This window comes from Lipotes vexillifer, unplaced genomic scaffold, assembly GCF_000442215.2.
Source record: "Lipotes vexillifer unplaced genomic scaffold, Lipotes_vexillifer_v1.1 scaffold831, whole genome shotgun sequence".
Classification (NCBI taxonomy): domain Eukaryota; kingdom Metazoa; phylum Chordata; class Mammalia; order Artiodactyla; family Lipotidae; genus Lipotes; species Lipotes vexillifer.
Genome location: NW_006791661.1, coordinates 163,173 through 182,708, shown reverse-complemented (window position 1 = coordinate 182,708; position 19,536 = coordinate 163,173). Strand labels below are relative to the sequence as shown.

Below are 19,536 nucleotides of genomic sequence, written 5' to 3'. Positions count from 1 at the left end.
TATATATATGTATAGCTGATTCACTTTGTTATAAAGCAGAAGCTAACACACCATTGTAAAGCAAGTATACTCCAATAAAGATGTTTAAAAAAATGAAATAAAAATGGGTCACTTGGTGTCATTTTGTTTCTACTCTGTTTCTTCCAGGTCATATTCAGAGTTGACTGAGCACCATAAGTGTTCAGCAGATTTTGATTTTATTTTTATCACATGCCTCATAAAACTAATTTAGAAACCTAAAAATGTGTCACTAAGATATTGAATTATGAACAGTCAGAGCTTATTGAATTCCCCAAATCTAACAAGAATGGTTGGCTATGAAAGCAAACAAATACTCTTCAGAAAAAGCCAGCCACATTTAAGAAATTCATACAGAGATCTAGAAGATTCTGAAATGCCATGACTGATAGCGTGTCAATTTTTCAGAAGCCAATAGCCTGTTTTTGGAAGACTCTTCCTTCTGCATGGGTGCCCAATATAATTCCCATTACAGAGTGATTTGGATCTACTTTAGAATTATAATGGAGGTCAAGTAAATTTGTGGAAAATTCCCACCACTGGCCCATTTAGAGTTATTTTCTACGTGGACATTCTTCCTATGTTAACTCCACTTCACAGAATCTTCATCACATTTCAACTGTCAGCAGAATCCAGTTTTTCTCCCGGCTATACTTCATCATTTTTCTGTTGCTATTAATGGATCTATATGATTTATGGATCCCCTTCTGCTAACATTACTCAGAAGCAGAGGTGTTACAAGTCTTTGAGCTCTATACCAGAGTACCAGCCTGATACCTAGGCTGCAATGCACATGTTGGGGGCAGGGGTGGGGGAGGGCGGGAACAAATCCAAATAGCTTGCAAAAATAAGTATTCATTTTAAAGGTCTAATGATTCCCAGGAAGAAAGCTAGATACTTACAAAGCTGAATGAAACCCCAGAAATGCCCCTCTCACTCAAAGGCCATACTTCAAGCAAACACATCCCCTTGGAGCCCAGTCCCGAAGCTTGAAGTAAATAAATTCTCCTAGATGTGCTAAGGACACTGCAGTAAAGCTGTGTACTTCATAGACCTTCTCTTAGAGCTTGATTGTTGCTTACTTAACATGTAAGACAGGGATAGGAGAGATCTGATTTAAGATATATATCTGCACCATCTCTGTCCTGTGATCATTCCTTAACCTCTGCCGGTTGTGGTTTCCTCCTTTGAGAAGAGGGAATAATAGCACCCATTCCCAGAATTGTTGGGGACTTTAACTGAGTAAAAACCTTCTGATCACAACTTAGTTATCACTAGGAGAGAAAAATAAAGGTCAGTGTATATTAAACATGTGTTTTGTTTTTATCAGCCTAGCATATATTTGTGTATGTAGGTATGTTTGTTTTCTAATTTGTTTCTGTCTAGTTCAGATACCATAAGGTTCCTTATAAGGGTTGAAGGGAGGGCGGGTGACTTTTGGGATAACAACAATGTCCTCGTTATCTGTCACTGGGTAACAAATTTAGTGGATTCAAACAGTAAACATTTATTGCACAGTTTCCAGTGGGCCAGGACTTTGCAAGTGGTTTACCTGGGCGGTTCTGGCAGAGAGTCTTTCATGACGTTGCCGTCAAGACATAGGGCTGCCAGCATTTGAAGGTTTGACAGGACCAGAGGATCTGCTTCCAAGATGGTACACTCCCATGGCTATTGACAGGGGAGGCCTCACTTCCTCACCACGTGTGCTTCTCCATAGACTGACCTCACGACATGGCCACTGGCTTCCCCAAAGAGATCCAACAGAGACTGGGAGTGACTTCAGTGAAAGCCATAGTATCTTTTATAACCTAATCTTGAAAGTGACATACCATCATGTCTTCTGTATTGTAATGGTGACACAGATCAACCCTGGTACTCGTACAGTGTGGGAAGGAACTACCTGAGGGTGTGAACACCAGAAGGTGGAAATCACTGGAGGCCAGTAGCATTTACATAGCATCTCTCAAGTTATAAAGTGCTGTTCACAAAGAAAACTGCTCTATGAAGTAATAAGAAAGTTTAAATTACCTGCTTATGGCCACAACTGTTGAGTGTGTCTACCCAAAATGACTCAGAAGTGCATGTTATTTCATATTATTTTCTTTAATCCTTTCAGTTCCCCTAGTTGATGAAGATACGCCATCTTCTACAATGACACTAACTAGCTTAATCTTGAATAAATTATAACAGTTACAAAAGTGACAGTTAATAACAAAAATATAAATAACTTTATGAGGACAGAAAGTTAATTCAAATAGGCTATAACAATAAGAATGGATTTATTTTAATGGAAGATCAAAAAAGAAAAAAAGAGAGAATTCTCTCTTTAGTGTAACAACATTATTATAAGACCTTATTCCAAATCCTACATTCTAAAAATTTAACTTATACCTCTGGCAAATTAAAAAAAATATATATATAAACAATTTCATATTTGAGAAGTGTATTCACTTTAAAACCATTATTCTAATCTTGAGTAGGCAATTAGCATAATACTAATGTACTGTATATACTGAGCCAGCTAATGATAATGGTAATGAACTATTCCCCTATGTTATTCCAAATACATAGCCAACTTTAAACAGTTCTTTTTAAACAGATGATTTCAGCGTAAGTATTAAACACTATCTAATCATTACTTGGTCCATCATTTCTACTTGACTGAGTTGTATTCAATGTCACTGAAGACCTAGTTAAGTTTTTCATGGAAGTTAACCAACAAGTTACTGTACACATGCTTTTACAGTTTTAAAAATCCCAACTCATTTTCAGACTCAAAGACACCAGCATATATTCTATGACTTGCAAGGAGTGCTCAGAAACAGAAACAGAAATGAAGATAAAACTGTGTTCTATCAGCAGACTCAATCTTTTAAACACTTTAGCATTAAAAATTCCACCAACAGGGCTTCCCTGGTGGCGCAGTGCTTGAGAGTCCGCCTGCCGATGCAGGAGACGCGGGTTCGTGCCCCGTTTCGGGAGGATCCCACGTGCCGCGGAGCGGCTGGGCCCGTGAGCCATGGCCGCTGAGCCTGCGCGTCCGGAGCCTGTGCTCCGCAAATGGGAGAGGCCACGACAGTGAGAGGCCCGCATAACGCAAGAAAAAAAAAAAAAAAATTCCACCAACAAATCGGATTTAGAATGGAGAATACTAATGACTTGTCAGCAGATTTACAGCAATACTTACAGCTTTTTGCTATATTTATTGAGTTAGAGCCTCGCCTAAATTTTTTCTTACAGTAATAACCAGAAACTTGGCCCTGGCAGACATGGAAGTTCACAGATCAAGCAAGATTTAATGCATGTGCGTGTGTATCTGTGTATGCACACCATGCACTTTTCTACATGTTCTATAGGATCATGGGTGTGGGCTTTTTCTAATCTAATTCATATAAGCTTTCTGGAAGGTTAAAATGATCTGTATACTTCTGAGTAAAAGTAACTTTGAAGCAGTAATAGTGTACTGTGATTATTGGGGCAATTTAGTCTCTAATGGTTATGATGAGTGGGTAATGTTCTATAATTGTTTTGAATATTACATCTTGAAGACAGTGGTGTTATCACTTTTGCAAATTATTTCAGAATGCAGAGCTGCAGTACACTTAGCTGTTCCCAACTGTAATCTCCTTTATTGTACCTTTGAGAAATGAAGCTTCGATTGAGTATTCCTACTTAATAAATCAAGAGCTAGAATGTGTCTTCTTGCTCCTATTCCAGGGGTTTTCACCCTATACTATACCACTTGCATCTCAAGATATGACAGACTTGGTCATGTCTAGAGAAATGTCTCCAATGCTCGGTCATCTGTGGACCCCGTTCAGAGTTGTGTAGCATCTGTGTTCCACCTACTACGTCCTTCATGAGTTTTACTGTATATGTGTAGCCTCTAGATTGATGTTTTAAAAATAAATCAGTTTTAGTTAAATAAATATATTATAAAATACAAATTTCATTCTCATCAAATTATTATTTTGCCATAAATGGAAGAAATCCATAAAATACCTTCTAAACAAAATGAGAGTATGGTCTCAAAATTTAGATGCATCTTCTTGCCTTGCTCTCTTGTTAAAACTTGAGAGTCACAGGTTTTTGTGTGGTGATAAAGATACATTCGTAGTAACTCAAGGATGTCCACTGATGATATAAAAAGACTGAAAGAAAACATAAAAGGGCTAATTCCTTAGTATGTGATCCAACTGCTCTTTAACATCAAGTTTGAGTGCCATGTGAAGTCAGCTTACATCTACCAATGTAAGCTACACACTGGGAGGACTTGTAAACTAGACCCTACAGAAAGAGAAAGGGGTTCTTAGGCTGAGAATGGAGTTTTAGCCTGAGCATGGTCACTAAATTGTTAGGTAAATCTGGTCCAACAACAAAGATATGCTGATACAAGTATGCCAAGCATCAAGGCACTCAATGGACTTGGCCTCCTGGGGCCTCCGGTTCCTCTGCCAAATGATGAGAATGGATTGGAAAGTCACTGCCTCTCATTTCTAGACCCTGGAGTACACTGTCTTCACTGACTCTTTTCATTATCAACATTTGTGACACTTTCCGTCCCCAGAGTTTGGCAACTTTTAAGACATAATAAGAACCCCCCTTTTAACAAAGATAAACCAGAAAATATAAAATGAATTTTATCATCTTCCTAACTCAACTATCTGCATATAAATTTAAGAGTGGCAATTTCCAAAGCCACATCATAACGTGGATAAGTCATCCTCAAATCTTCTCCAGAAAATGACTCTTGTCTTGGAAATCCTAGCAAGGATACTCTACTACCTCTGTGTTTTTGGTAAAGAATGATTATTTTTAGATGAGCAGGAGATCCTACGTTCCTCTCCTCATTGCAGCAGAGATATTTCATGCTTCTTTCAACTAGTCCAAATTCAGAATATAGCTATGTCTGAAAGAGCCTGTTAACAGGAATATATTCTTTCAAGGAATGTTATACTCCTTCATTTATGAATAAATCATCTCTGAGTTTGAGGTCTATTTTATGCTTTGTAACTTTTTATTTCTTAAAGAAGATTTATAAGATTTTAGCCCACTCTATTCTTATATTTGAGTGTTTTGTGTTTTAGCCTTACTTATCATCACTTGCATTTGGAAAGGTGGGGCTCAGTAACGTTGGAATATACATATTAGGAAGCAAACTTGTATAACTTTGGACATAATACATGAAATACTGAGTATTTCTTTAAATATTCCAGCTAAGATTATATAATTAATATTACAATCACACTTTATAACAATAAAGGGTTATTTTTAAGGAAGAGGCAGAGTTCTCTGTGAATATATATGATTGAGATGGTTTAAGGAACACATAAAATTGAGTTAAATGTCCTTTCACCCATCAATCTTCCAAAATACATATGGGAAAAAAACATGACTCAAATAGCTTAGCAAAGATAATGGATATCTATAGAAGTACTTTAAAAATAAGGTTGAGAATTATAAAAGTAGCTCATAGAACAAAACAGAAAAGCAAAGTTAAAGATTTTTGCTTTTAACCAATACACACAAATCAAATACACTGGAAATCCAGGTTGGTAGTTCCTCAGACCACTCACGGATTACTAATGGTCTTCTTTTGAGTCTATATTTTCAATATCACACATCCAAAGGTCTAAATTGTAAAAGGCATCCAGCCTGACTCACTTGAAGAACTCTATTTTAACTCAAAGGATATATAATTAGAATACTACTACTCTAGCACTTCAAGATATTTTTAAAGTTGTTTGAAAACTGCTATATTATCACAGAAGGTTCCTCTCTGGCACAGAAAATGGAAAAGCTGCTCAATTCGTTCAGCGTGCTCTTGAATCTACCTTTTTTTACTGTCATTGTCTCTCCATTTCCAGGCCATTGGGACCTCTTGCCTTCACCATCGCAGTCAGCCCCCTGTAGTCGTCTGCTGCCAGCTAGGCTTCCTAAAGCACTGCTACAATGGTGGCATATCTCTGTTCAAAGGCCTGCAGAATATCCTGTTTCACTGCAGTGCATTCAAACCCTACAACTTCTCCCCAGTGCACATTTCCAATTATTTGTCCCAAACGCTTTGCTTCACTAACAATGCTGTCCAACTCCCACTGTGGTCTCCAAAGCCACAGTCCTGATTGGAGGCATCACTCTGTTTCTATCCTTGACCATTTTCCACCTGTTTCTGTCCTTGACCCTCTCTAGCAGGGGTCAGAGACTTACTCTGGAAGGGTCAGAGGGTAAATGCCATAGGCTTTGTAGGCCTAGAAGTTTCCCTTACAACTATTCAACTCTATCATTATAACACAAAAACAGCCGTAGGGGTATGTAATGAATGAGCAGAGTTCCACTAAAACTTTATTTTTGGATACTAAATTTGAATTTTATATAATTTTCCTGTGTCATGAAATACTATTCTTCTTGTGATTTTTTTTCAACCACTTAATGTAGAAACAATTCTTAGTTAATGGACCATACAAAAACGGGCAATAGGCTAGATTGCTCCATGGGCTGTAGTTTGCTGACACCTACTCTACTGTACATCTCAAAAGAGCAGCCAGTGATTAGCATGATTGAATTTAACTCCTTCTCAGAATCCTGCAATGGCTCTCAGTTCCACTCAAAGCAAACATTCAGGTCTTCACCATGGCCCATATAAAACCTTATACAGTCTGGTCTTCTTTGTTTCTCTGCCTTTATCTCCAATTACTTCAGTTACTCTCTTTGGTTTTGCTCTGCTCCAGCTTACTAACCTGCTTTCTGTTCCTTGAACACACTGAACACAGCCTGCCCCAGGGCCTTTGCACTGGCTGGTCTCTCTGCCTGAAATCTGTTTCCTCATATGTTTCCATGGCTGTCTTGCTTGCTTCAAGATTTTGATCTAACATCATTCTCTCAAAGAGTCTATCCCAACTACTCTATTTAAATTTTAACCACCTGTTATGGGTTGATTATGTTCTCCTAAAATTGGTATGTTGGAGCCCTAACCTCCAGTACTTCGGATTCAGAATGTGACTGTGTTTGCAGATAAGGTCTTTAAAGAGGCGATTCAGTTAAATGAGGCCATTTGAGCAAGGCCTAATCCAGTTTGACTGGTGTCTTTATAAGAAGAGGAAATTTGGACACAAAGGAAGATATCAGAGGCCTACCCTCAGACAGTAGAGGCCATGTGAGGACACAGTGAGAAGGCAGCCACCTGCAAACCAGGGAGGGAGGCCTCAGGAGAAACCAACCCAGCTGACACCTTGATTTTGGACTTCCAGCCTCCAGAGCTGTGAGAAAATACATTTGTGTTGTTTAAGACACCAAATCTGTGATATTTTGTTATGGAAGCTCTAGCAAACTAACATACAGCCTAACTTCCACAGCCCTCGCAAACCCACTGAACTTGTTCTATTTTTACCCAGAGCACTTTATCACCCACTAACATACTATTTAATTAATCAACTTAGCACGATTATTATCCAACCCTCTGCTATACGAGGGCAATGATCTTTTGCTTGCATGATGTTTTCCAAGTTCCAAGAATAGTGCCAACCAAGCGGGTACATACTTCACAAACACCTGCTGGATAAATGAAACCTAAAAATACATTATCTCTATATATCCCCTTCCTCTCTCCTCTCTTTCTGTGTTCTTGCTCGAAGGTCCAGTTGCCAATCCAGCATCTCCAAGCCCATAGCTACTAAAACCCAGCTTAAACGCCACCACTGCTAAGAATGTCTCTCTTGCCACCAGCACAAAGTGGATTCCCTCTTCAAATTCTACTAAAACACTGCCTGTACCTCTCTCCTGGTATTTAACACATTCAAGCCTGTAATAAGATTGTTTATATATGTTTTAACTTCTCTACAAGCTTCCTTCTGGTGCAAGCTGGTGTCTCATGCATCTTCAAATATCTCTTTTGCACGTAGTGGAGCAATATACAAATAATGTGGCATTTTTTAGGTAGAAGAGGATTTTTTATAAAAGAACACTAAAGCATAATGAAGTATAACTCTTCAAGTATACAGATCTTAAAGTTTATTATTTTTGAAGCATATATTTGAGCTATATATTCTATTTGCTTCTAGAAAATTCTAAATTGATATAAATGGAACACACTTTGACCTCTTCTGAGGACTCCAAAACAACTGAATGATGTTAGTTGCTATACTTTGCACTGATTTATCAGTATCCAAGAGAGGGCTTAGGACTACTTGAAATGAGTATTGATCACAGCTACCATTCTAAAAAATGCTGACCTGGGGACTTCCCTGGTGGTCCAGTGGTAAAGAATCCGCCTTCCAATGCAGGGGACGCGGGTTCGATCCCTGGTAGGGGAACTAAGATCTCACATGCCATGGGGCAACTAAGCCCACACACCACAACTACTGAGCTCATGTGCCTCAATGAGAGAGCCCATGCGCCCTGGAGCCTGTATGCCACAACTAGAGAGAAAGCCTCATGCTGCAATCGAGAGAGGCCTGCGTGCTGCAACCAAGACCTGATGCAGCCAAAAAAGTTAAGAAAATAAATAAATAAATATTAAAAAAAAAAAATGCTGGCCTGAAAAAGTACCGGGTGGCAGCCTGAGTAGGGATAACAATTTTTCTGATGAGCAAACAGGTATGGAAGAATGTAAACTTGTCCAAGGTCTCCTGCTAAAATGAGATGGTGCTAAGATTTAAGTTTAGGTCTTCTTGGCTGCCAACACCAGGTATTTAATCAGAGCAGGACATCACCATAGACACTTATCACAATGTAAGGTTGAAAGAACAATGTCTTCTGGAAATAGCAGTGTAATGGACTAGTAACAGGACTAACCAGCTCCCATGATCTTGATAAAAATCACTTGAGTAACTCTGACCTCAACATTCTCTTCTGAAAATAAAGTCAGACCAAAAAATTTTTATGATCCATTGAGATTTTACATGTCGATGATCCAATAGCATATTCCAAGAAAACTATTTATATAAGTAGCATAATTTACATAATATTGTTTCTATTATTGTCAGTGTGCTGTGCACCTTCACTATTTTGAACTTGAACAAGCTTTTTAACCTTCCAAGATCAAAGACTAAGACTTTACTTGGAGATGGACTAGGACGGCATCACTGGATGACACATTTGCATGCATTTGGGTATATGCCCAGCAGTTGGCTGTATAGTTGCCCCTGGGGAATCTTTAGTAGACACAGCATAAAACCGATCTTTAAAGTTCTAAAAGCCGTTTACAGAACTGGCTATAAGCTCTTTGAAGACTTTTGACTTTTGTTTGGCTCAGGGAATTGCAAAATGTTTAGGAAACTCTTTTAAGTATACCCCATAATAAAACAGGCTCTGTGTATCTCAAGGGTGTATTACAGAAGAGGAGCACGACTGACTTGGTAGGCTTTAAAACTCTTATCTTAACCTGGTAACTTTGCAAAATGGAAATCTTCCCATTGTAGAGGTGATAATTCTGAGCTAGGGGAAATTAAAACTTTTCAAATGTATATACAAGCTGGAGAAGAAAACTGCAGATACAAGACAGATCAACTATATATATATATATATATATATATATACATATCTTACATATAAATATAAATAATTGTGTGTGTATATATATACATATACAATTACAGTATATCCAAGGTGGTATCTTTTGGTTCCAACAGGTTTACCATAGTTAAAGATTGAAAGAACCTAGAAATTTCTATATTATTAAAAACATTAAAGTGCAAATCATTGCACATATACTATGTTCACTGTAGAAAAATGAGAAAATACAAATACATAGAACTTTCTATATAAATCCCTCATAGGATATATGACTTTTGAAACAAATGAGAAAATATACATCACCTACTCCTATTTGAAAATGTGTAGTTATAACTCCTTTGTGTACAATTAGAGAGAATTCAGACTTCCAGGGCTCTGGATTATCTACAACAGTTTCTATAATGGGCAGAGATAAGAAAGCAGAACTACAGCAGAGATTACAATGAGTAGCTGACAGAGCTGAGATCTGAAGAAGTGATATAGGCAAACAATCACAACCCTACCAACTTTGGGGAAGACATGTAGTGAAACAGTGGTATAAGATGTGGTTACTTTGTCCCCTAAAATACACTGGTGTGCAACTTAGTCAAACACCCAATGACTACTTATTAATCATTTATTATGCACCAAGCATGGTCTACACACTAGATTACAGTATGAACAAAACAAACAGGATCCTTAAAAAGGAGTTCATATCCCAGTTTTACAGACACTTGTAAATAATCTAAATTATTTTAGATCATGGTCATTTCTGTGGAGAAGGTGACCATATATCCCAGTTTGTCTGTGACAGTCTTGGTTTGTGCCTATATTCTTGCTGTGATTATTAAGATGGCCTCCCTTTACTCTCCAAAGTGTCCCAATTTTGGCCGCCCTATCTGTAAAATAAATTTCAGAAAGGTGATGTAAAAGAAAGTCACTGTAGGAGGGGTTATTTTGGATTGGATGATCAGGAAACGACTTACTAAGATGATGCTTGAGCTGAGAATTAAAGTCATCACACAGCTCTTCAGAGTGATTTTGAGTTTAAGAAGGGAGAATTGTATAATGAAACAAAGATATAGTTTGGATTCTGCCAAATCTAGTTTTATATCTTACTCCCACCACATCCTAGGTTTGGCACCATGGGCTAGGCTCCCCATGGTGTGCTCAAGTGCTCTCATTTTAAGTCTGATAATGTGAGTCAGAAAGGAACACATTAAATTATATGGAGAAAGAAACTGATACTTATTTATAATATCCTCCCACAAATCTATATTTTTGAACAGATATACAGTAAACACTGTGTTAGGGTAGAGCTGGAGAATTAAATATATTTATGTCACTTAGAAGACTCAGGTCTACTTGAGATACACCTCTAACACCTGAATCTGTTAAATAATACAGTGTTGATGACTAATTAAATGCTGAACAATGGGGGATAGACAACTTGTACTATGAGAGCTCAAAAGGGAATGAAATCAATGCACATCAGAGTGGAGACAGATCCAAGCGGGTAGAAATGGAATGTGAACAGGCACTTAACTGATTCACTGCCTGATTCGCTCAGTAAGCCACAGAAGCACTTTCCCAGACAAGGAACAGAACCTTCTGGTGGGCTTGCTTTGCTGGTAGTTTCTGCAGCAATACTGGTAGTGTGAGCAATTTGGCTTTTCAGCAAAACTTCCTTCTCCTGCAAATAAACCCACTGATCCTCTTTCTCCCAGCTGCTTTCTTACCTTCCTTGTTTGGTTTCCCTCTCATTGGCTTCTCTCCCTCTAACTTTCTTCAAAGGAGCATTTGTTTTTTCTTTTTTCTTTTTGCGGTACGCGGGCCTCTCACTGTTGTGGCCTCTCCCGTTGCGGAGCACAGGCTCCGGACGCGCAGGCTCAGCGGCCGTGGCTCACGCATGTGCGATCTTCCCGGACCGGGGCACGAACCCTCGTCCCCTGCATCGGCAGGCGGACTCTCAACCACTGCACCACCAGGGAAGCCCCCAAAAGAGCATATTTTGAAGGCTTACTGCCTCACCTAGGTTGCTCGTTTTCCTCACCTCTCCTTGGCTAAAACCACAAGAGACAGCTGTTCTCTGCTTTCGGAAATCTAAGCACACGTTGGTTTGTGGAGTTAACTGCCCTGCATTTATTTGCTGCAGTAGCAGAGCAACTTGGGGCAGGTGGGAATCATGAAATACCTTACAAAAACACAAGCCTCAGCCCTTAACAACCACTTAATAAACTTCAGTTGAATCAATAAATGGCAGTTATAGTTATTGAAAACTAACACAATAAAAGGCAAAATAGTTTTTAAAAATGCAGTCATTTATATCGGTTACTTTAGATTTATTCCAAATTACCAGGCAGCATAATAATGATTAGGTATCCAATTACCTTTAAGGAAAATTTATTTTTAAAAAAACAGAACATCCTATGGCTATCAGCTCAGTAATAATGACAAAAGCTACCCATTTATGGAATGTTGGCTAGCAAGGGAAACATATGTAGGAATATCCCCATTTTACAGACGAGTTGACCCAGCTCAGAGCAGCTGGATGACCTTCACAATCGTAGAAATAAGGATAGAGCTGGAAGTCTAACACGAGGCTCCTAACTCTTCCTCTGTGCATGCTGTTGCGCTCCAGAAGCATAGCTGGGGGTTAAGCAGAGAGAACAGCTCCTCTGGAACATTCTAAGAATTATTATTTTTTGTTTTTAATGTAATATATTCATATTATGGTCATTAAGACTATGATGTAAAGACATTAGAGGGAGCAAAACAGAGCCAGACAGTGAGCCAGACATGAGACACATAAAGAAGGGTGTCTAATGATGGAATGCCTTTTACTCCTCCAAGCAAAATTTGGCATAGCTCTTCTCCTACCTCAGCCACTCATTCAGTTCTCTGACTCACCCTCCCTGAAAATAATAATTAGTTGGCCCTCCTCAGCCATTATTACATGTTGATTTGCTTCAGAGTCCCATGCCTTCACCTTTTAAATATATACACGCTAATATATATATATAATAGATAACTAATAAGAACCTATTGTATAGCACAGGGAACTCTATTCAATAATAACCTATATGGGAAAAGAATCTGAAAAAAGAATAGATACATGTGTATGTATAACTGATTCACTTTGCTGTACACCTGAAACTGACACAACATTGTAAATCAACGATTTACAATACTCCAATATTTACAATACAATACTCCAATAAAAATTAATTTGAAAAAGTAAAGTGAACATTGGTCCCACATAAAGAACATCTTGAGACATTCTGATGGTATTGAGTGTATCTATCAGTCAGAATTAATGGAGAATGGTAGGCATAGAGCCATGGTTTGCAAAGGCTGGATCAAAACTAGTTTGTTTGTCAAAATTGTTGGCATATACTGCAAAAAATATACCAATGATGATTTTCATCAATGGCCAGTTGGACTTTGCTTTCTTCCACAAGGAAGGGCAGCTCCTCAGATCTTAGCCCCTTCCCAGCAACTCACAAGGTATCTCATGCTGGAAAAAGGAGTTTGGGGAGAAAATATACTTTATGAAAGAAAATCCATCATCGTCCTCAGCAAGCACAAAGCATAACCATATCGTCCTGGGCTGTAATACCATCTACCTCTACAACAAACATCACACTGTCTTCCTATGTCATTTAATGTGGCTGATTACGGTGACACCTCCTCAAAAACAGAGTCCATCTGTTTGAAGGTGTAGGTTCATTTTACTTATAAAGTTTAAGAAAAACAGAGAAATTTTGGGCAGAAGCTATATGGTCAAAGTAAAAGATAAACAGTGATAGTAAAAGATGTGGTGGATTGACAGGAACCTTACAAGCCAACCCAGGGATATGATTAGGTTGCTTATGCCTCTTTCAATATATTTTGAGGGGAAGCAATGTGACTAATGTTAGTAATTTTAAACAAAGCAAGCCTTGTCAGTGGTAGTCGGTGAATATAAAATAATAAATATGGCCATGAGCATGTTTCTCCTACTTAGTTTGCCCACTGGCTTCTAGGATGGGGTCAGCCAATGGAAGCACTAGCAAAAATCGGAAGGTTGGAGAGAGGAGAGCCCAGCAATTTTCTTTTTTTCTCTTTTCCTGAGCTCCCTTACTGTCAGGTCTCCATGGGTTGGCTATGTCGCTGGACTAAAGGCCACATCTCCTGTCAAGCCGTCTTCTGCCCACCGGTTCCCTCTCCAGGCTTCAGAAACGGCCCCCATCCCTTGCTCCTTCAGCGGTCTGCTATTACTCGAGTACCCCTTACCCCTTGTTGACTTCCTTACCCCTGCCCACATACATGGCCCCTTTAGTAAATTATTTTCCTGAGATCTCTTTCTTTCCTGCCAGGAAATAACTGATACATATCAAAATCAACGTATAATATCCTCAAGAGCCTGTACGGTGAAACTTCAATATTTCTTTGCATATTCAAATGAAGCACTGATGTGTAACTGTTAAAGTTTCTGCTAAGAAAGTCTGATTACTTTAACCAATAGCGGCAAATACAGCCCCTTCTATGAATATTAGCTCTTCCCTTGAGAGCACATGATTAATTTTGTCAGTTAGTCAAGAAATGAGTTTTAAGAGTTTAACATGACTAAGACTGTGAAATCAGATCACTTACTACTTTGAAGTTCTCACAATGACCAAAACAATCTGCTCTTTGGAAGAGTCTTTAAGCCATATAAGTTTTACCTAATACACTAATTATGTGGTAAAAAACTTAAAATACAAAGTTAATAAACATTAATATGCAGATTTTCTTCTGAAATGAAAGGGGCAACCAGTATTCTGCATATATGGGTGTTTTACCCATTGAACCTAGGTATCCTCTAACCAGATTTGGTAGCCATGGCAGAATTTGAGATAAGGCAAGAAGCTGCACTCCTCAAAATATCCCTTCACTCCTGAATGAAAAGTTAAATTTATTAATAGAGGCCAAAATAATTCTTCTGATAAAGTTTAAAATGTAAACTCTTGCTGGGAAAAGCAACCTAATTACATATATTCCTTGGCAGTCAAGAAAAACATCCTTTGCTTTCTTCTATTTGAGGGCAGGTTTCAATAGAAGAAGCAAATTGAGCATAACTTGTGGCATTTTATGCGCATTTCAATAATGCAAATTTTACATAGTGCTATAAGAAATACGATCTCCCTTTATCAGCAAAGTTTGAATGAATTAAAAAACATAAATGTAATCAAGTATAGCATAGCTTCAGAGCAGGCAGGCCAAGCAAATATAAGCTGTTTTATTCAACTGCCACATGCCAGGGCCATGTGAACTGAGAAATAAAAACTCCTATCACCTTTTGCCAGGATGAAACCTGAGTTTTATGAATCGTTAATTATGTGAGGTCTTCAGGGACACATCTTTTGCATGAGATGCGTCGGCCCTGTGTTCAAATGTGGCAGGGATGAGGGACAGAAGAGGAGGACAGAGGGGATTGAAAACATGATTCTGTGATGTGTAATCAGGAGGCGAAAGAAGGAAGTGTGCGTAGCTAGACACAGTTTTTCTTAAGTCTCTTATTTTGCTAAGCATCAACCTTTATTTTCTCTTCGTACTTTAAAAATGCAACAGAAAAAAAATCTAAATCTTTAAATCACTAGCCTTGTGAATGGCTTGATCCACAGTCCCTTTAACAATGATAAGGCTGGAAGCAATTCAATGCAAATTTGTAAAACAGATGCTCTCTCTCTCTCTCTCTCTCTCATCTAAAGTTCTCTACTTGATGAAATGAGAAATGCTTATGTCATGCTTTTAATAATATAATTTTATTAAATCTGAAGTACTGTAACCCACTACTTAAACAGCAATTCAAAGCTTAAAAGAATGTTTTGGTTTGAATTGCCTCTGTTTCCCTCAGGTGGAGAGTTGAACTTCACCACACCTGTAGCTCATTGTCTTGAAGCCTGAAACAGAGCTCCAGGCAATAGCCACTTCACACATATGTTTCGGGAATACCTGCTAATAGGAAAATGTGTTCAGGTCTTGATTTTTCAAGAAAACTATGTGCAGAGAATTGATAAATGTCCAAACAACCTTCCAAAAAGAACCATTAAGCATTCCAATACTAAACTTCACACATAAAGAAGAGACAGTTTAAAATTCAATATCTGCAATATTATTTACCCTTTTCAATGGGTCAGCATTTATATGACAGAGTGTTCCTTGGGCTCCTATAGTACACAAATTGCCCATCAATAGAATAAGTCTCATACTACTAGTGTCAGACTAAAATCCTCAAAATCAACTCCATTTCTTTAGATGTACAAAAATATATTGGTTACCATGAGCCCCATCTAGATTAGAATATAATATGGTACAAGAAGATATAGGTGTCAAATTGAAAAGGAATTACGATAACTGATCTTGTATTGCACCGCACTACACTGAACATGGTGGCCACTAACTTTTAATATTTGCATATGGATTTCTGAGATTTATTATATATAAAAGAATCTTTAAAAATACTTATATTTCATAACAAGTAAGGCCAACACATGTGTTTGTAAAATCCACTCTTTGCAAAATGATTTGCCATGATAAAAATATGGAAAAAGTTTCTGGTAAAATGAAAGCATCTTATTTTACCTGGACAAATTTTTATTACTGAATTTGCACTCTCTAACATAAAGATTATTTTAGAAAAAATCACTAATTTTAAATTATTTATTTATAAGCAATCCTAGGCATTGCCAAAACTTGTATGAAAAGCTCCCAGAAAAGGAAACTGCTTTTCTCTAACTTGTCATAGCAATAAGGCACATCAAAGGGGAGTTTGTCTTCATGAAAATTTCTTTGCACTTCAAATTTTCTGTTTGTATAAAGGCATGGGCATTTTGGTATCAAATGAAAGGCAACTGCCAACAACACAGATTATGTATTTCAGAAATAACCTGTTTCCAAATGTAAAACAAAATCACTATTTCCTTAGATCACATCTTTAACTGAAAAAGTGAAGATTAAGGGCTTGCTGGTAAAATGAAGAAAAAAAATCATCCAAGGCACATTCATATTGTTTTAAATTTTTGATAACTACAAAGACATATGCTGATTGTTCAGGATACAACTAGCAACTGCTTGCATATCCAACCTTAAAGCAAATTTTTTAAACTAATTCAACTCTGCTTCCTACTTTTTCATTAATTACTAGCTAAGGGACTTGAAAGTGCTCTAATGAATTTTACATTAGATTCTCCAATGTGAACAGTGTATATTATCACAGCATCTAGTAAACGCATAAATTGGCTTTTCCAAGTTGCATTCTGAGCAGTTGCAAAGATTCTGGCTGGATTTTACAACATTTAGTATTAGAGAGTGAGCTGAAAAGAATTTTTACGAGAAACAAGTTGCTGTAATCACATTTCCCAGGTCATAAATCTAGCTTACTATTTTATAATAATCTGTCCTATTTCTCAAAGTTCTTATATTTTTCTCCTGTGGCTCAGAAAGAAGAGAATGAATCCCACCTATATTGATTTCTAAATACGCATTAAATAAGGCTTAAAATATTTCTGCTATACTAGCTTTCCATAAATTTCATATTATAAATTACCGTGCAGTCATTAGCCAACCACTACATTTTGGATTCAATGCTTATGGTTTATGACTTCACAACCATTTACCATCTTCATAAAATTTTGAAATCAGAAGTTTCAGAAAACTATACACAAACTGAGCAAGAAACGGCAGAACACTGCACCCAAATCCAGCAAGAAACAGGTAGAACCTTAAAACTGCCTTATCCAAGAGGAAAATACAGACTACCATGGAAACCTCATGGAAAACTTTCTTTTATAAAATATTTCTCTAATTTCATAGCTAGATAAAAGATCCCCTATTGAGCATTGTCCAATAAGACATGACATCATAAATGGCACATCATCCTTAATTGAATGTTTATAGCTAATATATTGATATTATTGATCACAATTGACATCATACAGCAAACTCATATTGGGACTAAGTATAGAAGTGTAAAGACTGGGTGAAAAATACAACAGAGCTCCAGGTTAACGAAAGGCAGGTACAGACTCTCAATAACTCTTCTGAAAAGTGTCAAAAGCCACCACAATTTGCACTGCTTAAAGAGTAGCATCTGATAACAATCCTGTTATTATGTTTATGAATACTTAATCATGCTCTCAGAAAATCATTTGATTTTCACAGTTATCCCCTCAAAACTGTTTTTCCTGATCAGGTTGTCAACATAATCATATATGCAGGTCTGCTGTTCACCATAAAGACTTTACTTCCTAGATAAAATGTTGCTCAAATTCATCCCTCATCCTTGCAGTATAGTGTCTAGGTGTTTTTTTTTTTTTTTTTACTAACTCTTCTTTCTCACGATTTAGATAAAAGAAGACACGTGTAAGTTGAAAAAATAAAGCTAACAATAGTTCTTCATAGCCAGAACCAAAGTGTGGTATTTTATCAACCCAGCTTTGCTCCTCAGAAGTTTGAGGGTCCATTAAAAATATCTATTCTCAGAGTCAAAGTAGTTTTGGTCCCACCTGTCACTACCTTAATTACGGCATTGCCTAGGAATTTCACAGGCAGCAAAATTGCTGGTTTACGCTCATAATTTTGGAACACCTTAAAAAATTTTTCTATCAACGCTTAGATTTAAATAGAGTTTCTATTTCAATTGTACAAACTGTTAAACATTAAAATCCACTGCAATGAAACAAATATCAAAGCTCTCATGGACATTATACTCTTCAGCTGTTTTCACAATTTGCTCACATTTTGCAAGGAATTCAGAAATCCAAAAGAAATGTCCTTAACTCTTTCACTGCTAAGTTCTATAATCAAATACTAGAAATAATCTATGGATTATAATGATCAAAGGTAGAGAATTTCTAAATACCTGCAGAAAGAAGAGCTTTGTGATTTTCCAGCAAATTGCAGCAAGCAGGAGAAAAGGAGAAACCCTCACACAATCACGCATTTAAAAAAAAAAATCTTTCTACCCTGCAGACACTGCTTCCTTAGATTGAGACACATTTAACAGCGACACTGCCAAAAAGACACAAAAGATATATCCACAGAATCCAGTTCTATCCCCAAATTAGAGCTGCATTGCACACATTTTTAGAAACGTGAATCTTAGCAAACACAACTGTATTTTATTGACAGCATTAAAAATAAACACAACATAGAAATAGTGAGCCTTTCCTATTCCATTTCAACTTCGGTACCATGCTCTACCAGCCTCCATTAAAAAAAAAAAAAAAAAGTCATTACCTGTATGAAGAGAACCTGTTAATAGCCTGAGAAGGTACTGGGCAAATTTCAATATTTCACGTTTACATCGTTTTCTACAGCCACTCATCTTAAGCAACAAGGTATTCCTCTGAGAAGAGCCAGAAGTCTTTGCCAATAAAAAAAAGACAGTCTCTGAGGGGAAACTTCTGTCTCAGTTTATGTCACAGGCTGCCTTACAACTCCTGTGGAATTAGCTGCTAGTGCCTGAATCAGAAATTCCTTTAAAAAGCTAGAGAAGCCGGATATAGATAGAACAGTAACAGGGTGGTGAGAAAGGGCTGCTTCTCAGGTCACCAAGTTCTTCTGTGGCAACAGATAGGCTGCCGGTTCCCACGTGTAGTAACCCACGGTGGCTCAGCTCCACATCCCCTCTCCAGGAGCAATCACAACCTCACAGACCATTCAGAGGGAGGCGGGGCCTGCAATGCCAGCTCATCAATGAATCAGCATGTAAGCAGGTGAGGGGACAGATGACAGGTCACTGGGGCTGAAACCCTTTGGATATCAGTAAAAGGAGCCCACAAATGCCATCAAGCCTGCTGGGGAGGAATCTCATTGTCCAAGGCTGTACAAAATGATTCCCCCCGCCAAAAAGGCAAGTAGGAAAGCATGCTGTTCAAGGTCAGACACCAGACAATTCCCTGATACAGTGTTAATCAGATTCAGAAAGCCTAAATGGTGAAAAGGCTCATTTGAGAAGCTGACCCTGGTTCTAAACAGATTTGAAGATTTACCACCAAATAGAGG

General features: G+C 37.7%; 1 protein-coding gene across 1 annotated transcript in view; it reads right to left on the bottom strand.

Annotated features, from left to right (window-relative positions):
• Nucleotides 1-19,096, bottom strand: part of KCNIP4 (potassium voltage-gated channel interacting protein 4) — a 971,743-nt gene extending 952,647 nt beyond the window's left edge. The window contains exon 1 of the mRNA XM_007464478.1: nt 18,769-19,096. Within this exon, the coding sequence (XP_007464540.1) occupies nt 18,769-18,856 (88 nt within the window). The 5' untranslated portion in view covers nt 18,857-19,096. The remainder of the gene's footprint in view (nt 1-18,768) is intronic.
• Between the last annotated feature and the right edge of the window lie 440 nt (nt 19,097-19,536).